Genomic DNA, 24126 nt, shown 5'->3' with positions numbered 1-24126 from the left:
TTGGTACAGGAGACAAACATGCTTCTCACTTTGCATACACTTTTCCTCATTCCAGGTTCCTGAAGGGACTTCCCTTTCTACGGTCTCCTTGGATGATGCAGTATTTGATGATCTTCAGCGTTAAAATTCCCTACAAACACCTGATGAAGCAATTTAAAAACTCTATCAAGACTCTGCCCAATTAACTCTTTGGGCTACACAGTTCAGCTAAAACATCCACCAGGTTAGAGAGTGTTACAGATCAATCCACACAACATGTAGAAAGTGAATGGCTGCTTGGGACTGGATTAAAACAAATGCTTTTTTTTCCCCATTATAGCGAGATTGACTGCATTTACCATGGGTCACCCATGGAGAACCAGTTGACAAACCTACTCCTCATCAGGCAGTTAAACCCCTGAAGTGAGAAAGTACCAAACCAGTGCAAAGTCACCATCTGACATCTTGACTGCTGTCTGTACAACTTGAGGACAACCTTAAGTAGTTTTCCTCCATCTGCACCGGAGCCAAGTACAAACAAGACAAATGCTGTGAACTCCAAATCTGCCAAGGGATAAAAATCCACATCCTTGCAAAACAAAATCCAGTCCCACAAACTCACACTTCATTATTTCAATGCCTTTTTATTGATACAAACAGCAGTTTCACTGGTAAAACTCATGCTTTGGGCAAATAATTCTTTTTTCTTCTGCGTTCTCATCAATGAGTAGGAAACAAATTTTAAAATTGAAATCCTTCATGACATGCCAAAAACATACATAAATCTGAGATTAATATGGTCCATCATCATATACCTGGAAAGGGAAAAAAGCTGCTTTCCATGGCCCATCTTGTTCTCCCCTGCACAAAACAAGCAGGAGAGCCAACACTTCAATGAGGTAGGCAGACACCACAGACAGTCTCTCAGTAGTGCACAGAGAACTGCACACAGATTTTAAGATGAAGGCTGAATGTTTAGAGAAAACAAGACCTAAAGTCTCAACTACTCAGCTTGAGGAGAAAAACAAAAGTAAAAAGGAAGAACAATTAAAAATAACAGAAAGACACTGACCTCATTCATTAGTTGGTTTAAACAGGAAAAATGGGATCCAAAGTGCACTAACATCAGTTTCATAGATAGAAACTGAGTGGAACGGCAAAATTAAAAACAAAACACCAAAAAAAAAAAACCCACCCCAAACACCAAGCCACAAGACAATGAGCAATGTTTTCAAATATCATTTCTAAAAAAATCCAAAATGACAGATTTATTTTTTAATGCTCATTGAAGACAATTTTGTTCCTGTTTATGAAAAGGAAAAATGAGGAATTAAAAGTTTACATTACTTATTCTGATTGAAACTCCAAAATGTTTTCCAAAAAAACCCAAAACAAAGAAGCCATTTCCTGAGACAGCTACAGTAGCTAGCAGGGAAGAGAAGGAAGGAGACATAAGCTGATTATATTTAACTTATACAGCAGCTGTTAATATGAACCACTCACAGCACATTACATGAATATCCTGACATTATTAATACAATAAAGTGTTTTTTCCAGAGTTTGCACTCAGAGTAGAACCCTGACCAACCAGGAGAAGTTGGATCAGGCTCTTAATTGAAGTTACGAACCATTTGTGACTGACCCCAAATTTAAATTTATTCTTGCAGATCCCATTGCTTGCCTTGCAGTAAACCAGGATGTTACCATACATCAGTTAACACAAAATATGACAGTGGTATTTCTAAAAATGTGACTAACTTACTTGATTAGAAAAGAATTATTTTTGTTTGTTTCCAAAAAAGTGTAAGGCTACCATGTTATGATAAAGTACATGAACAAAAAGCTAGAGCATATTTACAGGAGAGTACAAAAAATTGGAACTATTGGAAAAGGGATTGCCAATAGCTTTTGGTCAACAGGATTCAGGCAAGTTCTACATAGCTCTCTCCTTTTTCCTCTCTGGTTCTTCTCTGGTCTTGTTCCCTTTAGTTTTTTAAGGAATTACCTCATCAAGAGCATGAGAGGCTCAGACTGCAGAGCCTGAACACAAATGCTGTGTTGAACACAAGAGAAGGGAATGCCAGGAACTCTCTCAGAAAGGAGATGCACAGGAGTGTTTTAAAAGATAACATTTCAGTGTTGGGTTTGCTTTGTTCCCAGAGGAAGGGAGGAGATTGGGAATAGAAAAGGCCACCTGGTGTCTTAGGAAAATACTCAACTACTGGGCATATCATCAAAGCTGAGAAAACTTTAACAGAATTGGAATTTAAGAGTCTGGGGACAAGAAGCCTTGTGCGAGTCTTTCTGAAATGGAGTTGTCCTTTAAATGGCAAAGGATCCTTTCTGAAGAAGGGCTCCAGTGTGAATGAAGCCAAAGCTGGAAAACGAGGGGACTGCCCCAGCCATTTATTAATGTCAAATATGCTGTTTCATGAATCAGGGCAGTTTGTCTGTTTTGGAAGCCTTACAGAAAGCTCAGTGCACCTGGCTTGGTGAGCTCAGCATCAGGCTTTAGGCTGATCCAAGAGGAGAGCTGCATTCTCTGCCTTGAATAGTTTGTCCTGCAAACAATTTTTTTAAAAGGGCTTTTACTGAAGAGCCATCAGCAAACAGATCATGCAGAATTTAAACAATACACAGAATGGGGGGGGAGGGGGAACCCACAAAAGGCACGGCCCCAATTATTTGTCACTTATTAAGATCTAGCCAGCACAAGTGTCACATTTGCTCTTAAAGAGAATAGCTTTGAAAACTTCCTGATTTGAAAAAGAGAAGTGTTTGTGGGGGATACACACACACATACACAAAATATACCAAGAGTTTTCACTGGCAACCATCATCACAGCATCAGATATGTCAGGGTTAGGACAAAAACAGCAAAGGAAGAAATAAAACCCTGATGCAGATTGTGCTTGCTCAGCCAGTTATCAGCAGAGTAAGTCTGGGCCCAGCCCTGACCATTCAGTACAACACAGAATGGAATAACCACCTGAGAAAGCTGATTAATGAGCTGCAATAAAACTAAGGGGAAAAAAATTTTATATATATATATGTATATATATATATATATATTCACTTTTCCAGCATTGATTCCAAAGGGTAAGGGCTGTTAAGTTTCTTTACTACCAGCACAGCCAGTTTCCCCATGCCTTCTCTACATCTCCAAGCATCACAGCAAGGTATTATTTTTGTACCCCCCTTATCTTCATGCCCCTGCCATGACAGTTTACATCAGCTGAGGATGTCTGAAATTCAATCCACTGAGGCAGAAATTTCATCATCAACAGCACTGCCACTTAATCCACTCTGTACACCAGCAGTCAGAACAATCATCTAGCACAGAAAGGAAGGCATCAAGCCTAGAGCAGGACCTCTTTTCTTTACTATTAAATGCAGCATTAGAGAAGAGCAGAAGAGGAAAGCAAGCCAGAGCAGGCAGCTCAATCCATGCACTTTGGCTCGAGTTTGTTACCTGAAAAACTTCTCCATCTGTCTGCTACCTGCTTCTCTCAAGCAATAGTTAGCACTGCAACACAGGTGAGGAATTAGGACTGAAATGTTCAGATGACCATGCAACAAAACCTGGTGCTCTTCTCAGCAAAGCTGGCCGAGGTATAATGACCACAGTTGTTGCAGTACCACTTCAGTGGCTGTGCCTGGCCTTTTCAATCCACTGCTTCATGTAGCAGACTTCCAAGGCTCGAGCTTGCTGCACAGATCTGGGGTCCAAAGGGTGGCGGCTGCGCAGGTCCAGGTGATGGGCTCCCTCTGGAATCACAATTGCCACCAGGGAATCAGTGATGTTTTGGGTGACCCCCCCTGCAGACCATGGGTCCAGGCCACCATTGCTGTAAGGAAAGAATAGGTCAGTAGGGTCCAGCTGCAGAGTAGCCAGCAGTGGGGTTTCAGTTCACACAAACACACCTGCCTTAACTTTCAACTGGTTTTGCTTACGTATAGCCAGAACTGACCTCAGCCTTGCCTCAGTGGTTTGTTCCCACCCTTCTCATGAGAGCAGCTTCTTCAACAGAAGTATGAAGCTATTAGCAGCTTAAGCAAGACTATGCTTCTGTCATTAATTATCTGCCAATTCAGATAATAACAGCTCCACAGCCTCTGGAGACAGATCTGCTACCACCTACCATGGCCATAAAAGGCTCCTCTGTACCAAGATGTATCCAAATTCCCAAATCAGAGCACTCTGCTTTCTTTCTTCAGTTTGCCATAACCTAATAACCAGTCACACCCTTTAAAGCTGAGTTTTCAGAAAGTTCTACCTTTTGCTGAGTCAACTGTGTGCCAACCTGGTTTTGCAGAGAAATACATGGACCTTCCATTAGTGCCCTTATTTCTACTAACATCTGTATTACAATAAAGTTTAAACTCCCTAAAGAAACTATCTAAAATCACTTTTCCTCTATGAAAGGACAATTTAACACAGTTTACTGCTCCTTTTTCCTCACCTCAAATCAATGAAAGGATTCCTTGCACTGTAAATCTCTCTGGCTCCAAGTGATGCCTGTTCTATGGAGCAACTCGATGGTTGCACTGAAGTTTTACCTCTCATTCCTAGTAATTGACCTGGTGATCCCAACTACATTTGCTTTTCCTTTCTCAGTGTCTTCCTACACATGACCCATCTTTCTTTACAAAGCAATCAACATCCATATTCTTATGGAACTACACAAATCTAGATCTGTTCCTCACTTAAAAGACTGAACCTGCCCCCAGAAAGAAGCATCAGAGATGGGCTATGATGTATCAGGGTAAATTTCTAGGAGGATCTAAGGAACTGAAGCACCCTTGGACATTAAGAGTTATGCACCTAGAAAAATATCACAATGGCAGAAAATAAGTAACAGAAATAAGGAGTAAAAGAGTTTTGTGGAAATAACCAAGAGTAAAAACCCGATGGGATCTGAACTAATACGTTGCTTCTCCCCTGGAAAAAAAATTTTTTTAAAAATCTTGAGTCTCTGTAGTTATTTATTTTCAGCAATTCTAAATATGATGTAGGAGAAGAGAAACATTTTGTATCTACAAAACAAAGAATGCAGAGCTGTCCAATAAGCAAAAAGCACTAGATTTAAAAGGTCATCTGAATCAGCAGAGCACCTTGGCAACAGGGAGACGAGTTGCTGAGAGACCCAAGATGTACATGGACTCGGATCTTTTGGTCCCAGTCATGTGGAAACTGAGCATGTCACAAGAAAACAACACTGTCTCTGGCTTCTCAGGGAGCTTCTGGCTGCATCCTCTGGGGTTCCTGCCAAATGGTGGCACCAGAGGCACCAAGACAATCTGGGAAGTGATGCTTGCTGAGAGGATGGGGATAGAAGGCTCAACACAAAAGAGTCTTACAGTTTTACAGGATAACTCAGTATTAACTACAACAGATTATTTATGTGTTAAAACTAAGCATGCATGTAAGTACTCAACTGCCCAGCTTACAAGACAGAAGTACCCCAGTGTAAACAGAAGTAGTAAAAGAAAAGAAATAGAAAAAGTCAACCATTTCTTTCTAGCAGTAGCAAGCTAAGTAGGGCTTCAGAGAAAACAGAGCAAAATGCAAAATATCAGCATATTATCCCATTTTCAACTCATATTTTCCTGGCAGCATACATAAGGCTTTACCTATGCCACAGAAAACAGTTACTTTTCCTATCATCCCTTGAGAGCCTCCAAAGCCTTCTAGCCCTGTCCAGAACAAGGAGAGGTTTTACACCATCTTAGCTTCAGTGTCTGGGCACCCTTTTATAACACACCCACTCTCTACAACTGTCAAGTTTCTTTGACTTTTTTCCTTTCATCTTTTCTCTTCAGCCAGGCATTGTTCTGCCTTCTCTTCTTTTCCTCCATTCCCTTCTTTTACACTAATAATCCCCACTTCTGCATGGAGCTCCAGTACCTCTGAAAACAGTCTGCTCTTTCTCTCCCTCTCCCCTGCCAGTGCAGAACTGGACAGGTGAGTGCCCTAACTTAGAAACATACAACTCAAGTATGATCCATCCAGATTGAAAAATACCATTTTTAGACTGTGCACACCAATTTTTTCTACTGCCTGATGTAATTGGGGTGGATTTTGACTACTACCATATGTTGATGACAAGACACAACCCTACAGAGGGCTATAAACCCTCTGTTAACATGCATAACCCTTTTCCACCATGGTGTTCTCTCTTTTCTAGGCTTTTATATCCCTTTTCCACCATGGGGCAGCATTTCCACACGAAGTACATTGTGTTAGAGGAAGAATGGAAATACTGTAAGAGAGAAGGCAAATGAGATTCTGGAAAGCCCCATTTCCTCAAACTCAGGTTTTAATAAAGATGGGCTGCCCAGGACAAGGATGTTTTATCTGCCTACAGCAAACTAAGCACTCACACAGTGATTACATATTTCCAAGAAGGCACCCAGGAAGTGGCCAAGGATTTTCCTGTGTCAGAACCACACACTACATACAACAGCTTGTGAATCTTCAGAGTGATGCTCTGCTTGCAGAGGGAGAAGCAGCAACAGCAGCTGTCATCCTGGCCAAGTCCCACTGTGGCTGGATAGATAGCTACACTCTCCAGTGGTTCTGTTTAGATAGAATCTTCTCCTTCCTACACTAAACTGTTGTGCAAGTTGCTGACACATGAAACACTGCTTTGTCCCACAGGGGAGCAGTTTACCCTGGTAAACACAGGGATTTTTTTAATTTTTTTTTGTAAACCACTCTGCAGTGTTCAAGGATAAAAGGCTCTTTCTTATATAAAATGTACAGTGTTGGCAATGTATTTGTTTGAAGAGAAACATCCCAGCTTGAGATCCAAAGCTTTGTGTGTACAGCACTACTTCATTCACTTGGTTTCTTTCAAGCTTCTCATTTCAAGATCTTTCATCTGGCATAAATTCTTAAACACTTAAAGATTTGCTTGCCTGTCATTTACAAAGTGGATTTCTGCTGTAGAGAGATGTGAAGTCTTCAAAATAATCAACACTCTGCAGAAATTAAGTTAAACCAACAAGATTTTTTTATTTAAAAGTTTTCCCAAAACAGGCAGAATTTCTCACTCTAGAGAAGACTTCCTGCTGGGATAGAAACAGCAAGAGGAAAGCAGCAAGCTTTTGGAGCCAAACAGCAAAGAGCTGAAGGCCAAAAAATAATCCCCAGTTCTAGTGAGAACTTTTTATTTTTTAAATACACAGCTATTTACCAAGTCCAACAGACTGATTCTGATTTTTAAAATAAGTAGTGTTTCAGGGTTTTTTTAATGGCCTTGGACAATTTGAACCAGAATACAAAGGGTTACATCCAGGAGGAGCTGGCAGTGGGTAGTCAGCACAGTCAGGATTCCTGAGGGGACAGGCTTCAGTATGTTTATTAAAATGCCTCCATAACATTCAATAACCTAAAGAACAGCCAGTACTTGCTGCTCAAAATTTGTCACCTCACAGTAGAAATAGCTACATGAATCTCCCTTTAAAGAAAGCAGAGTTTAGCCTTGAAAATAAGGGGGCTGAGTAGAAAACAAGCACTTTTCACTGGTATTAGCACTAGACTGAACCATTTCTTTCACCTTTTGTCCACACACAAAGGTGCTTCAGACAGACTTCTGTTGCCTTACCAGTATGCCTTGCTAGAATGGAAACTTCTCTTTGTGTTTGGATCTTACATGAGTTTGTTGAAACTTGTCTAATTACCACTAAAAGAAAAGAGCAATTGGCAGTGATAGGAAAATTCCAAGTCATTTCCCTCTTTTCTCTATCAAAGGGAAAAAGGAACATCACGCCAGCCCCTACACAAGGCTATCACCCTGAGCAACAGTTTTAGTGACCAAGATCCTGTGTTACAGCTAAAGCTTGTGTAGACTTTCCTTTTATGTGGAAGAGACAGTGCTTTGGCTTCATAAAAGCTGGATGGATTTACCAGCATGGGAAACCTGGACTTTGGCCACAAGATAAGAAGGAATCCCTGAAGGAATGGGAATAAAATTATGTTTGGCAGAATCCCAACCCAGATTCTTCTTCTAGGAGTCCCACAGGCAGTGACAGAACAGTTGGCTTTTTTGGCCACTGCAGACTGACCATTTTAACTTTCAATAGCAAGACAAAGCATGCTCATCATTTATTCAGCTGGAGCACTGGGTACAGATCCTTTTCCTATTCAGAGCAGGCTCTCAGCACTGACAACCCAAACTAGTGGAAGACTTTACTCTAAAAGCTGAAATAAGGCTCACCTGAAGACAATGTTGCTGTGTGAAGTGATGTTTTTCCCTCCATACATGGAAAGAATCCAGGAGGGACGAGGCCTCACTCCCCAAGCCCTGTAACACTCTTCTGAAAGTGCCCTGAAGTCCCACTTCTGAGGTTCAAACATGTCATTGACACCATCTGTGCACAAGGGCATCACCATCTCAGTGCAAGCCTGAAATAAAGAGTAGCACAAGATGTATTCCCAGAAGACTCTGCAATAGCTATTAGTGCAGCATTTAAATAAAAAAGGTCAAACAAAATTTGATCAGTTATTACTGTGATACTATCATGGAATCACTTATGTTGGAAAGGAACTTTAGGAATATTAAGCCCAAACAAACCTAATGCTGCCAAGCCCACCACTAAACCATGACCCTAAGCACCACATCTACATATCCTATATACTTCCAGAGATGGTGACTCAACCATTGCCCCTGGGCAGCCTGTTCCAATTCCATACAACCCTTTCAGTGATGATATATTTCCTAATATCCAGTCTAAACCTCCCTGGTACAATTTGAGGCCATTTCCTCTTGTTGAATCACTTCTTATTTAGAAGAAGAGATTAACCTCCACCTCACTATAACCCCCTTCCAGGTAAAGAGTGATAAGGTCTCCCCTCCACCTCCTTTTCTTCAGGCTAAAAAAAAAAAAACCAAAAAAACAACAAAACAAAAACAAAAAAACAACCCCAGTTCCCTCAGACATTCCTTGTAAGACTTGTGCTCCAGACCCTTCACCAGCTTCATTGCTCTTCTCTGGACACATTCCAGTGCCTCAATGTCCTTCTTGTAGTGAGGGGCCTGGAACTGAACACAGTACTTAAGGTGCAGCCTCACCAGTGCTGGGTACAGGGGCACAATCACTTCCCTTCTCCTGCTGGCCACACTATTCCTAATACAAGCCAGGATGCTGTTTGCCTTTTTGGCCACCTGGGCACACTGCTGGCTCATATTCAGCCAGGTATCAAACAACACCCCCAGGTCCTCTTCCACCAGGCAGCTTTCCAGCTACCCCTTCCCTAGTCTGCAGCATTGTCTGGGGCTGCTGTACCCAAATACAGGACCTGGCACTTGGCCCTGTAGAACCTCATACAACTGGCCTCAGCCCATCAATCCACCCTATCCAAATGCTTCTGCAGAGCCTTCCTACCCTCAGGCAGATCAACACTCTCAATTTGGCATAACCTGCAAATTTATTTGAGCCCCTTGACCAAATAAAGACAAAGACAATTGCCCCCAAAACAGCCCTTGGGAACACCAACAGTCACCAGCTGCCAACTGGATGCAACTCCATTTGCTACAACTCTTTGGGCCTGGCCATCCAGACAGTTTTTTTACTCAGCAAAGAGCACACCTATCTAAGGCCATATATAGCCAATTTCTACAGGAGAATGCTGGGGGAAACTATGTCAAAGGCTTTAACTAAAGTCTAGGTGTACAGCATTCACAGCTTTTCCCTCATCCACTATACAAGTCACCTTGTCACAGAAGTAGATCAGGTTTGTCAAGCAGGATCTGACTTTCATAAAGCTAAACAGACTGGGCCTGATCACCTGGGTGTCCTGTACATGCTGTGTGATGGCACTCAAGATTATCTGCTCCATAAACCTCCCTGGCAATGAAGTCAGAATGACAGGCCTGTAGTTCCCCAAGATTCTCCTTCTGGCCCTTTCTGCAGATACCAAGTTAGGTTTCACCTTTCAAAAACTATTCCCTGACACCTTAGTGATACTTGTTAAAAAAAAGAATAAATCAATTGTCACGATGGTGACTATATTGCTTCCAGGATACATCCTAACTCAGTCTGCTCCTACTTTCCCCCTTCTCCCATGTGCCTCCAGAAGCAGGCAGGGGACAAACTGCAGGTTAGATGTGTTCTTTGATGAGCCCACCTGCCATATTCTTTGTAACCCATATGGTGTTTCCTCCTTTGACAACTTACAAAACCTGAACATCTCCTAGAGCTGTCCAGAACAAATGCATACGAAACATTAGCCAGGAGCAGATGGTCAGAATCTGAACACCAATTCTGAACACCCTGCTCCTGGAAGCAGCTGCCCTGCTCCTTAGAAGAAACTGTGTAAGTGTTGCATGTGCTTAGCAAATGGGATGGAGAGAGTAGAAGGCCCTGGAGCCCTTACTACAGGGATGTCTACTTTTGTTAACTAGTTGATGGGAAAAGTTGGGTCTCAGTGAGCTCCAGGATAAACAGCTTTAGTTGAAAGAAATTAGTATTGATGTATCCTGACCAATTTGCTTGCACAAATTGAGGTGGACAGCTGGGATAGGGCATTAGAAGACTAAGATGCTGCTGCTGCACATAATTTTCAGTCAATAAGAAGAGCTGAAAATCAACTATTAGCTAGATAGTGAAAGCACAGCTTAAGCCTCCTGGGTTAGCTGATTCTCTTTTGTGCCTTGCTACAGGCTTAAAATTTGTCATCAGTATAATAATTACATCTGGTGCAATATATTGACAGTTAAAGGACTTGGTAATTGTCACCAACTCTTGTCCAAAAAAGATCACCAATTACAATTTAGAAAGAACAGAGCACATACCTGATAGTACCAACCCAACTGGCCCAGATTCTTTGTTGCAGTCTCAGACATGTCTAAGCATGAGACTCCTCCTGAGTAATTGTAGTACAAATTTACTGCCTGGAAAACATTCTGCAGCAGCAATTTGTCAGAGAGACTGGGATTCTTCAAGAACTTGCAAACTTCCTGCAACAAAGAGAGAAGTAAGGGGTCTAAGTCTGCAGGAAATAAAGACTAATATGATACCTGATGGTATATCAGTTTATCTTCAAAGCACAGTCAGAACACTTTCAGAAAGCATCCTCTTCAGTGCAACAATACACTTTGAGCATTATCAGAAGAAACAGTATTCAATTTGTGTAGTGCACATTATTATGAAGAACCTGAAACTTCACATTTCCTGATTAAAACTAAAAAAACAAAAAACAGTGCAACCTTAGTATTGCATTCACCAAGTTTTCAATCCATTTTCCATTCTTTAAAATGGATAATAGAGTATTTAGGTGCTTTGTAGTGAAAGACAGAAAGATAATACATGCAAATACTTAAAGTATAGATTGTGGTTCTCTATAGTTTGCTATAACACAAATGAAAACATCCATGTATGGGAAAGCACCAATAATCTCTTTGGCAAGGCTCTCCCTACCTCTGATCTACAGAGTTGGGACTAATACAAAAACTGTGAAGTGTAAAAGCTGGGGATCTGAGCCCACTGGAAAAATCCAGAATTACTGCAGGGAGCACAGGATGCACTGTTCAAGTACAGGCATGTAGGCACACAATCCACGTGGCCAATGCAAACTGAGCATCTTCCAAGAAGTGAATTTGCCATCCTTCTCATCTATGCTGTGCAATCTTTTTCACGCTATTTTCACTTTGGAAGCCAGAAAACTGATTCCCCCCTTGTTCCCTACAGACAAGGTCAGAGCACAGCTTCCACATTCTGCCATTCCAAGTATGGTTTGGCTAGCTCTGACATCAGCTCTCAACTCAGCAATTTGAGGCTTGGAAACCTTACTAATCCATGCAAATCTACACTGCAGACAGACAGGAAAGCAGGGAGCTGCAGACAGCCCTGTATCTGAAGCTCATATTGTGTGGTAGAGAGATCAGAATTTCTGAGAAAGTACTGGCAGCCTGCAGCAGAGAACAGATTAAACAACATACATATATATCCAGCTATCCAAACACACTCCCCCCTCCTCATCATCCTCAGTCATATTAAGGTTCTGTTTCAGAAAATGTATCTGAACTGCTTAAGTAACTCAGATTCTGTACCTGAGCATTGTCCAGATGAGCCACAGCCTTTTCTGTCTTAGACTTATGCTTCAGTTAGAGGCAGCACAGACAGTGGTGGAGGTGAGCACATTTCTTAGGTTGTGTCAAACTGGTAACAAGGCAGGTAAAATTTTCAAGGTGTTTATACTGCCCTTTGCAGACAGTCACCTAGGACTAATAAATGTGTCTCCCCTCCTCCATCAGGCAGGTCTACAAGGGACATTTTTTCTATTTACCTACTGTTAAGAGTTAAAAAAAAAAATTATCTACGTTACCTGCCATACACAGTAAACCAAAGCCATGCAGGAAAACTCACCCAGAACAAAAACATTAAGAAAACAGAAACCTTAGAAAAACACTGCAGATAAACAGAACTGCACAAGGGAAGGTTTGCAAGTGTGAAAAGTGGTTCTGCTTTCAGAAGTGACCCTGCAAGGAACACATTTGTTGGGATCCACATTTTTTCCCTCGCTAGTCCTGTCACATCAAAAAGGTAATAGGATCAAAACTCTCTTCAGTTGCAACTCTGCAGGAAAGCTGAGGGTTTTTTAATCATCACTGACACTTTTCTTCTTGTGGGCTCTTCATAGAAGCCTTACAAGTGGCCATAAATCAACAAACCAGTTGATGCACAAGAAGATACTACCTTGGCTGTAATTTTTCCACCTATTGTTGTTCTAACACAACCAAGCAAAGGAAAAGATGCAGGCTGGGAGAGAAGGAGGGAATTAGCTAAATCAAATGGTCATTTCTACAAGACATTGGTTCTCAATTACCTGTATAGGCCAAGCTGGCAGAGGCTGTAAGAAGTCAGCTTTATAGGGATAGTTCACCATAGCCAAGTTTACCCATGTTTCACTCAGCCAGTTTTTCAATGAAACAGCATCCTGAGAACTTTTTAATGGGCTGCACAAATGAAATGTGCTGGAAAGCCACTTTAAACCTGCATCTTTAAAAAAAAAAAAGAAAATAATGTTTAATATATTGTATCATTAATACATAGGTCAGTTGTGCTGCTGTTAAAAATATTTCACTTAGCATAACTCATCTGGGGAAATCATTCCACAAACATACAAGCATAGCAGATCAGATTTTAGTTAGCACCCCTAAGTGAAGGGAAAAATATCTACATATTACAGCATATGGGTATGTCACAGTTAAGGTATTATCTAAAAAAGCAAAGACAAGTTTACAAGACATTTGGCATTTTTTAATAGGAAGTAACATCGGGGCACTTCCAATCAAAGGAAAACAAACCAGCCAGCTCGTGGCGCAAGGGCTATGAACAGACAAATCTCTTTAGACTCTACTGGCCTTTTCTTTCATTATTTTATCTGGTCTAGAACTCATCCAGTTCAGCTTCCCCAGTTTTAATTAGCTAACTCTTCATACCAGGATTTCTCTTTAGGACATGGAACCCAAGTAGCAAGATTTATTTTTTTTTAAATCAATTCCTTTGTTGTATAGTAAGCTTGTCTGATACAAAATCACAGAACCACTTAGGCTGAAAAAGACCCTTAAGACCACTGAATTGAACTGAGTCTCTAGCACTGAATCTTTAAGTCACAGATTGCAGTGATTTCCTATACCTGATTGCCTCAGTTGGTATTAAAACTATTTTTTTAAGTAATGGCTATTTGGCCTACTTTTTCAGAAAGTAATATAAGCCTTGAGGTTCTGATTCAGAGTCAGCTCCTGTCTGACCTTAAGGATGTTTGAACATGGATTTTGCTGAATTACACCAGGTGTGAACAAAGCTTGTAATCCAACAAGGACATTTTAAGAATCATGCTGAGCTCATTTGATGTTTTTCCAGTGCTAAGAGTATAGTTTCAAAAAAAAAAAATCAATACACAATCCTGAATGACACTATGATTTGAAAAAGTACTGGCAATGATTCACCTGTTGAGGAAAGGTGGTTAATGGCTTTCCAGGAATTCCGGATGCTTTCTGAGCAGCCTTTCCCACTCCTTTTGTAATCATTAGTCACTATGCTGAAGTAAGTGCCACATGGAACCAGATCACCAAACTGCCAGATTGGGGCAGAGGCTGCTAGAGCTCTGGAATGGGACATAAAAAGATTGTTTGGAAAAACACATGTCCTGAGCCCCTGCAAAGTGAATTTGCATCCTCTGGTCAATACCTTCCCCCCAGCCACAGTCTTTTTAGCAAACATAACTCAGCCTGGACACTAAACCCTAGGTGAGCTAACCATAGGCTTGCAAAACTATTTTGTAAGGTCTGCATGCAAAGGCTGTTGAAATTTTAAGTCTTAGGCACTAATGCAAAGATACCAGTAAACATAAAGCAGAAATTCAGACTTGCTTACTTTATTATTTTTCACTCCCATCTAGCAGCTAGGTCTCTCACTAAGCTTTGCACAAATTCAACTGAAAAGAGCCCCTGCCCACAAAAATCTAGTCTCTAGCAGACAAAGGGGAATAATTAATAGAGGAATTACTAATCTTGTTTCCCAGAGGAGAGCTAAAGCACTCCTTTAATGATAAAAGACCTGCCTCAAGTCAGCAGGAAGTCTGATGACCCTAAAAAAATTAGGCACAATGTCAGTGTTCACAGTCATTGTTTTTACAAAAATCAACAAATAGCTCTGAAAATATACAGCACCCAGTACCTGCTGACCTACAGTTGTCTTCATCAGGCATACAGTGCCTCTTCCCAAATTCAAGGTAATATAATTCCTCCTCCCCAGAGGAAAAATTCAAGACAGCTTGATTTATGGTACTTCTCCCAGTGCTGTAACATTCATAGCACAGAAGTAACAAGTGCCTGCTCTGTCAGAGCAGGGTGAGTACACTCACCCAACCACCACATGGGGGTACTTCATCCGAAACCAGGCTGCAAGCATCCCTCCGTAGGATCCTCCCACAGCTATGACAGGACTGTCACGGGCTCCTGCCACGGTTGTCTTTAAGTACTCAACCAGTACTGCAAAGTCTGCCAGAGCCTGTTCTGATGTCAGGTAATTCAGATGCTTGGAATCCTGAGACAAAGCAAGCAGGTTATATCCAGCATGGGAGTGATTTCCAGCAGTTGAGATCTAAATCTGTGCCTAATGAACTAATGAAATATTTACAGGTGTCCCTTGAAGTGATTAAAAAAAAATCCATGATTTTTTTTAATCCCAGAATTTACAGTAACAAAAAAATAGGACACTTGTGTACTTCCAGCACATCTAAATTTTACTCAGACTAACAGTCACTGCACTGGTAAGAATCACAATAGACAGAATTATATTTGCATAGAACACACTTAAGACAAAAGATGACACTTACGCTGAAAGAGTCATTCCCAAAGGGCAAAGATTCTCCATAATATCTATGTTCAGCAAACACTAACATGGCATTAAGTTCTTCAGCCACATCCCACATAAAACCCTAGTTGGAATAAAACAGACATTTTAATGAGCTGAATAAATTATGTTCCATAAGTGTATCCTAACTCTTATTCTTTGATTAAAGAGATATCACTATCAAAACACAGCTATACAGGCAGAATGCTATTTGAAGTATGACTGAAGTGAAAACCACAACAAACAGATATCCCCCCAGAGACAGGGACACATACAAAGAGAGCAAGAATCATTTGACTTCCAGCTCCTTTCATTCACTTCACATTTTTCTTCTCAAGAAAAAAATTAGATCAAAGCCTCCCATTTTACTTGGTAAATCTGAAGTCCTGCAATAGGTACCAAAAATCTGCATTCTTAGCTTGAGGCAACTTTGCATGTTTCCTCTAGAAATTTTCTTCACCACTCCAGGAAGTTAATACAAGTGCATCCCTTTGATTTCCATGGCCTTCAAAAAGGAACCTGAACCCTAAACCCTTTTTCTGTGCTTCAGTTCAGCTTCCTTTTCCTCTTAAAACCACCATTACAAACTTCTCTTTAAACAATATTCTGGCACTTTCCTTATTTTTCAGGACACCACTGCTGGAGGAAAGGACTGTAATTCAAGAATGAAGAGTCTGTTTTCTACATACTGTATTGTTGCAGAACCATGTGATGTCTCCTTCATTGCCTGTATAAAACAGTATTGGGCCATTGTCTTTCTTCCAGTGCTGATCTGCTATCAGATACCGCTGCTGGAATGTAAGATTTTCATCAAACCCAAAGTGATCAATCTGTAAAAGAACAAGGAGCAAGATGTTCAGAAAACTAAAGCTAATACTGGAATCTACTTAAAGTGCTGACAGGAACTTTGCAGACAAAAAGTAACAAAAAGGAAAAACTTTTACTAAGAAAAAATATATGGTATATTAACTTTTATTCCTAGACTCCTAACACATCAACATTCTTGTTTTACAATGGAAACCTGCCAAAATTACAGGTGTGTTTACTGAAGATTCAGCTATTAAAAAACATCCTTTTTATAGTACTGCACTTAACATGAGATCTTTTTAGGAAATCAGACAAATCTGTTGAGTGGTCACAATACAACTCATGTAATAAAACTGTATCAACAAGTAAAGAGAGTCACTGCCCCACAGTGAGTCCTAAGAAAATTACTTGCTAGCAAAATAAAAATAAAAAAAAAAACACCAAACAAAAAAGACAAAAAAACCAAATCACAACACACACAAACCCCAAATTAAGAAACAAACAGAAGACAATAAAAACACACTTCTCTCTCCCCATTTGGCACAAGGATGAAGTTTAAACAGAATCTTGTTAAAAACTGGTGAGTTTCTAATTCTTAGAAAATATTTATTTCCTGTAGTTCTTGTGGTATTGACAGGTTTTTCAGATCAATCATGGAGTGCTGCTTCTGTCCTTACAATTGTCAGTAACTCAGACACCTTCCCCAATTCTTTCCACTGCCCTGAAAACACTGCAAGCCTTTACATACCACTTAACACAAACACAGCAGTGTTAACTTTATACCCTCATTAGATAGTAAATTTCAGTTCCTAAGGTCAGATTTTTAGCTTTTATTCAAGCTGCTTTGCATGCACTGTTTCCCTTGACCCTTCCCCAAGCAACCATCCATTCTGGGAAGCTTATAATTTGTTTTTACAAGGTAACTCCCTGCATGGGCATAGCCTCATTCTACAATACCCACGCAGGCCTTTACTATAATTAAAACATCAAACCAAAATCAAACAGAAGAGCTACACTGCTTATTTACTGTGCATTTACAAATCATCACTACTTTTGTTCATCATCTGAAGATGACCTATCATTTCCCAATTTTTACTTCCATCAGTACAAAGCATCATCTTTCCTTTCCTATTGTTTCTTGCTGGTGGTAACAGCCTGACATCTGCTGGCTTAACATCTCTGCTCACCCATCTGCCTTGACACCAAAAACTCTGCCAAATCTCTCAGATGCTCCAGGAGCCAGCCTTTCACATTTCCTGTTTTCATAACATCTGCAAGTTAATGTTTAAAAGCATCAAATCACATACAAATAGGCAAATTCCTCCAGGCAGCTAAGCCTTGACCTGCAGGATCCAGATGCTCCACACCATGTACTTACACTTGCTTTGGGTCAAAGGGAGCTCAAAACCGTAAGATACACAGTTTGCTGCAAGGGGATTTTTCCAAACTCTCCCAAAGCTTACTCACTCTTGGACTGAAGAAAGAGGACAGCTGTGTTGCAGCTCACTGCTAGCAGAACAGCAGGAACAGCTGAAGGTCTGTGTCAGGTCTTGACAGACATAAGAGACAAGGTCTTGGCCCTGAGTAAGTTAACTTCACTGGCTGGCTAGAGATCCAAAATGAAACTAATTTATACGTCTTCTACAGTTTTGGTCAGCAGGATCATTTACTCTTACTCTGAACCATGTGGTGATGTTATCACACACACAGTTCAGGGCTCTCACCAAATTCAAGTGCTGACAACATATGCTGGTCTTATGTGACCACTCACCTGCTCCTTTGTCATTTGCATAGTGATTTATTTTAGTTTCACTTTCTATATAAGCATAACCAAGCCTGATAACACACAGCGATTAGATACAGAAACAAAGACCAAAGTGAGCAACTAAAACAATTTCTGGTCATAAAACCTTGGGACAATTAAAGAAAAGGATTAGATAAGGCACATCTAATAAATAGCACTACAGTTTAATAAACACTAACACTATTAGAAAGTATAAATAATACATCCTTTGCTGTAGAATGTTTGTAAAGGGAAGAACTATCTTCTGCTATTTAACCTTTCTGGTTAGGCTGCTTGCCAGACATCAGAAGAATCAGGCTCATCAGTGTCCTGTTCTGCCTCAACTTCCCTGAACTACAAAGTACTAAAATCTTCTCAGTGCAGGCAGCTTAATATGCAGCAGATCAGAAGCATATAAGAGAGGGGGAACAGGAAAAAAAAGAGTTTAAAAAATCAGAATAGTTTAAAGGATAAGCACCCTTTTGGCACCAGGCTGAGATTTATCAGTGGAATATCATGCAAAACAGGTTTTAAAGTCCATCTTACTGTTCCAGTGGAACTAAAAAAGTAGTATAGTAATAGTCAAATTTTATTATATTTTCCCAAATAACAACTCGTTTTCTTTTAGATCCATGATTTTCTGTGGTTTCCTTATGATGAGAAGGGGATTTTTATTGTTTTAGTAACCAGGCTGATGAAAGTGTCAGACTCTATCTTGCCTCTGAGCCACGCTGTACATTTGCTCACTTCCAGTCATGTTTATCTTTCCCATTCCTGCCTCAACTTGTAAAATTTTGACAGCCTCACAGCAGCTTGATGGCCTCTGTTCATCATATTTCATAACAAAACAAACCATGGACATGTAAGATCTCAGGCAAGACAACTCCCAGACTTCTCCAGGGGAAAAAAATCAAGTAGCTATTACTCAACTGAAGAGCAGGAACTCCTTTATTGCTAGACTATGGGGCTTTATACCCGGTAGCAATTTGTCTTTGCAAGAGTAAGATAAATAACATGACTAAAAAACCCCCTAATATTTGTAAAGATGGAAAGAGAGATGTCACAACTGCCAGTTATTGTAAGAAATTCAAAGAAATTCAGAACCCAGAACATCAAAAGGCAATTTGGAAGTATCCCCAAGGAGCATCTCCTCACAAGAATAAAAACTGTTTGAAAATATACTAAGTCATAAGGGAAAAAAAGCACAAGAATGAGAAGAAAATTGTGAGGTGGGTGACTGGGACACAAACGGAACGATGTGGCTCAAAACCAGCAGATGGAGCTGCCGTGCAGCCGAACCGCGCTGCGAGAACATGCAGGGCTGGGACCACCGCGGGGTTTTCCTGCACAAACACTCAAATCCCTTGACGAAGAAGCATAAACACACACAGACACAGACACCAGATTGCCCAAGAGACAGCCAGGTCCAGATGGAGGAGTGCAGCCACGACTGCTGCGAACTCCACTGCCCGAGTTTGATGGGAAAGGCAGCGAGGCACCTGATGAAGGCTCCAGCCCGAAAGCTCAAGCCCGCAGCTTTGATCCTTTCAGCTCGGAGAAACTTTGGACAGTGAAGTGCAGCTGAAGAGCTCAGGACAGACTGAGCCACTGAACAAAGCAGATGGAAGCTCTGAGCAGAAGGAATGGCTGAGGGAGCGGGGGGTGTTCAGTCTGGAGGAGAGGAGGCTCAGGGGAGGCCTCATCACTCTCTACAACTCCCTGAATGGAGGCTGGAGCCGGGGGAGGGGGGGTCGGGGTCGGTCTCTTCTCCCAAGTAGCTACCAGTAAGACAAGAGGGCATGGACTTAAGCTCTGCCAGGGGAGGTTTAGGTTAGATATTAGCAAAAAATTCTTTACAGAGAGGGTGATCAGACATTGGAATGGGCTGCCCACGGAGGTGGTGGATTCTCTGTCCCTGGAAGTTTTTTAAAAAGAGGCTGATGTGGCACTCAGTGCCATGGTCTGGTAACCACAGTGGTAGTGGATGAAGGGCTGGACTTGGTGATCTCAGAGGTCCTTTCCAACCCGGACAATTCTGTGAAGAGTCAAAACCCACCTCACTGCCTTCTGCTCAAAAGACACAGCACATTTCTTTGTCTTTACCTTATATCTACACCTGGATCATGTTGAGCACTCAAAGATGACTTATCTTGATGTGGTTTTTTTTTAATGTGCTTTTTTGTTGTTTTGGAAGTCCATTTAAAATTTTTTAAAAAGCCACTCTGCCTCACATCTCCCCTGGGGAGGAAACAAAACACAGCACAGATGTTAATTCTACAGATGTTAGTCTGCTTAGGATACTCCTGGAAGCATTCAGGAACTATGGTACTGTGTGAAGGACAAAGACAAAACAGGACATGGGGAGTAAAACCCTCTTCCCAGCAGCATCTTAAGGTCATCTTAAGGTGACTACAGAGACGGGAACAGCAAAGGCTCCAGGGAGACCTTTTGGCAGCCTTTTAGTAGGACTTAAAGGGGGCTTATAAGAAAGATGGGGACAGACATTTTAGTAGGGCCTGTTGTAATGTGATAAAGGTTTAAACTAAAAGAGGAGAGGATTTAGACTAGAAATAAGGAAGAAAATTTTTTATACTGAAAGTGGCACAGGTTGCCCAGAGAGGTGGTAGATGCTCCATCCCTGGAAACATTCAAGGTCAGGTTGGATGGGGTTCTGAGCAACCTGATCTTGTTGAAGATGTCCCTGCTACCTGCCAGGGTTGGACTAGGTGATACTTAAGGGTCCCTTCCAACCCTAAGCCATTCCATGATTCTGTGATGGCAAGCTCAAGCCTTTTCCAAATAAAGGCAATAGTTCACAGACTATCTTCTACCCAAAAGCATTTAATGTCATTCAAAGTGGTAAATCAACACCCAATGGTTTTATGCTTTTGACGTTCTGGAAGTATTTTAGGTATAAGAAAGCTTTTGAGTCATGCCTTGAACTTCAGTCCTCTAGTTTGTCCCAAACTTGGGTATTTTGAAATCAAATCAGTTGTTCCACTAGGGAGAAGCCAAGGGATTTTAAGAGGCTTGCTTCACCCTCCCAGTGTTCATGGAACTGTTTTGAGTGCTCATCCTGTCTGCATAATTTCCTCAGGACAGGAAGATACAGGATAGCCTGAGGATATCCTCCTGTGAGAACAGCAGTGAGGGCACTTGCCTCTTTGGGATTTCACTGATGTACTTCTATTCCTGGTTTTACTCCTGACAGGCTGTGGGACTCCAGCCCTGTTATGTTTTATTTCCTCTTAAAAAATCTTTGGTTCCTCCATTTAAGTTGCAAGTTCATAAACACAGGGACTGCACTGGCATCTTTGCACAGCAATATACTCTGGTGCCCTGAAATTTAGTTAATACTGCATATAATTAAATATCCAAGCTCATAAAAATTATTGCAGCAGTAGCATACCACTACATTATATACTCATACACTAATAATGTCTTCAAAACAGGGGATACAGAGAACCAGAAATTAAAGCTAAAAAAAAATACCAGCTTTAGAAAAGCCTGACACTATTCTCATTGCTTTGTTTCCTCCTGTTGCACATTTTTGTGTATGCTACAACTAAGGCTTCATCTCTATGACAGCTGGTAAGATTCTTTCAGTTTGCCCCTGCTAACTTAGTGCAAAATTTAAAAAAAAAAAAAAAGAGGGAAAAAGACTACAAGAAAATTAAGGTTAGTTTTGTTTTATCTTTTAAATTTTACATACAAGGAATGAAGTGTTTCCTTTCGTGGAACAGAAAGGACTGGAGGTCAGCACCAGTCTGTTAAAATGCAGCTACATGATGCTCTGGGGAAGAGTGGGGAGATGGAAACTGCACCTCCTTCCATCAGGCCACATTAACCCACTAACTTGAAAGTCCAGCAGGTAAATTTAAAACTGAAAGCAGTGAACTCTGTCATTGTCATCTTCTACACTATAATTCAGATATTTTGTTCACTAAATTTTATTTATCTGTCACATTTAACAAATCTTACAGACAAAAACCACACATGCTTTTTGCCTATTGATTGATCCCATCTTCTACTAACTACAATTCAGCAAAACTTACCAATGAGCTTTCAAACATGCTCCCTGAAACAAATGGAGGCTCAAAACCATTGTAATGGAAGAATCTATTCCATTGCAACTATGTCCTCTTGAATACACTGGTCTTTGACTACAATGATGCTTTGTGTGTTTTACTGAAGCTTCTTTTATGCTGCAGAAACCATGTCACCTGCTCTTCAGTGGCTGCCACTGTTCAAGGAAGTCTGCTTTTAGCACTAATTTATCACTTCACTGATAAAAAGCACTGACAAGGAAAGCCTCAGACAGTAACTCTACCCCTGCCCTAAGTCACACAGTATGAACAGGACACCTAAAAAAAAAAAAGTGCAGAACATTTAAACAGCTGCAGGATATGCTGTAGGAAAGCCAGGTCAGCCCATGTTACAAACAGTTCCCATTTAGTATAGGATGAAAAGTTATTTTTACATTGGAAACTAGGCAGCTGATGAGAACACAAATTAGTTTCAACTTCCACAAACCATTAGTAGATTTGAGCTACAATTGAAACTCCAGATTTTCCTTACTATAGAAGGATGAAGCCTATAGATGTATTTAGGCTTTAACTACTTAAGCATAAAATCTTCCACCACTCACAGTGGCAATGCAGTTAGTTCCTCAATACAACTGCAGTTAGGAGTCTGAGAGGTACTACAGGCCCTCCCAGCATTTTCTGTCTCAGATTTGAGGGTCACAAAGCTCCAGTACAAGAGAAAAAATGGGTGATCAAGGTAGGAGTTGGCAGGAATCATTTCAATTCTCTTTATTGCTGATGCTACTTAACAACACTGTCTATTCCCCCTGCCACCTCTGCTCTTCTCCAAGCTACAGAGAGAGTTGTGGTGCTGAGATTCACTCAATTACATAAATTTATAGCAAACTGGTGTGGTGATAAACACACCAAATGTTCACATCATTGATACTTCCATTCTAAGCATTATTGGCAAAATTCTTCCCCAGGACAAGGAATGGGGCAAGGATAGGAAATATATCAAAGCCTTAGTGCCCAAAGTGCATTATTTCATAAGGCTGAGATACACACAATGAAGATGCACTATGCCAGCAAAACCAAAGTTATTTTGTGAAAGGTCTCTCAGACCCTTGAAAGGCACAGGACTGTAATTCTTTTCTATCTGCCTTCAAATGTGATGGATTTGTAATTCAATTTGGGAGGATTAACTTCAGAGGAGAGGAAAAAATTATACATGAACTGTCAAGGTATCACAGAAGCAGTATAAAAATATTAGTTTTGCTGAGTGTATCCTAAAGTTTTGACTAGGACTAACTGTTTCAACAAAATACTTCACAAAAGAAGCTTGGCCTTCCCTGATCAAAATGGTTTTCTTTTGAAAGATTTCCTTTGTCTTTGTAAACAAGGACAGGGGGAAGGAAAGCATTTCAGATTGAAGATAATATTTTGATCTGGTCAAATTAAATATTTAATATACCTCTGCCCCTTCCTCAAAAAAGGGCTAGAACTATGTCCTTTGCCAAATATTTGTAAAGGTTCAAATGAAGTTGCAATCACTTCACTTCCCTGATTTTCAGAACTACAAAAGAAATTTGCTTTGTTCTCTCATTCTCCTAGCCTTAATTCAACGATTATTTGTATTTTAATTTCTACAATCAATCCCACACAGAACAAGGGATTCAAAGAAAAAGATGCAGACAGGAAAACAATCCTGTCATCCCTCTGGGTAATCTTTCTATTAGACAAAGCACAGGAAAATGGCAAAAGCTCAGTGTAGGAATGACAGTTTATTTACATTAAGAGGCACTGAACACCTACATAAGGCCCAATGCTAGGGATTTTACACGTACCACTGTGGATCATTAATTTAATAGCCACCAATTCTGCAATAAGCATCTAAGAGGGAGGGAGACAGAAGATTTCAGAAAACAAAGAATCAAAGCAGCAATTAGTCACACAGCCCTTATGCAACAGCAGAAATACCACATAGCAACATCATCTTTGCCAAGATTGCAACATATCTGAGCTTCAAGAGCAACTGCTTGCAGGGCTCTGAGCCACTGGTAGAGAGGAAGAGAGGGAGACCAAGCAGCATTCAGGAAAACCCCATCCATGGCTCCTACAGGCAAGAGGTTTTTCTACAAATTGCTTGACTTCAAAGCAGAAGTG

At 40.7% G+C, this 24126-nt stretch overlaps 1 protein-coding gene across 2 annotated transcripts in view; it reads right to left on the bottom strand.

Moving 5' to 3' along the window:
• Positions 1–607: 607 nt before the first annotated feature.
• Positions 608–24126, bottom strand: part of PRCP (prolylcarboxypeptidase) — a 31628-nt gene continuing 8109 nt past the window's right edge. Inside the window, exons 2-10 of one of the 2 annotated variants that reach the window (XR_011723827.1) lie at positions 16031–16175; positions 15329–15430; positions 14855–15036; positions 13938–14095; positions 12812–12984; positions 10779–10943; positions 8202–8389; positions 3452–3827; positions 608–2540 (exon numbers count right to left, since the gene is read on the bottom strand). Coding sequence is in view for 1 of the 2 variants with exons in the window: in XM_071733217.1 (XP_071589318.1) it covers positions 3623–3827; positions 8202–8389; positions 10779–10943; positions 12812–12984; positions 13938–14095; positions 14855–15036; positions 15329–15430; positions 16035–16175 (1314 nt within the window). In the remaining variant the exon portion in view is untranslated. Of the gene's footprint in view, positions 3828–8201; positions 8390–10778; positions 10944–12811; positions 12985–13937; positions 14096–14854; positions 15037–15328; positions 15431–16030; positions 16176–24126 lie in introns of both variants that reach the window. The other variant, XM_071733217.1, reaches the window with a different exon arrangement.

The sequence above is a fragment of the Heliangelus exortis genome, chromosome 1 (assembly GCF_036169615.1).
Source record: "Heliangelus exortis chromosome 1, bHelExo1.hap1, whole genome shotgun sequence".
In the NCBI taxonomy this organism is placed as follows: Eukaryota; Metazoa; Chordata; class Aves; order Apodiformes; family Trochilidae; genus Heliangelus; species Heliangelus exortis.
The sequence above is the reverse complement of the archived record's forward strand: the minus strand, read 5'-3'. Positions and strand labels throughout refer to the sequence as shown.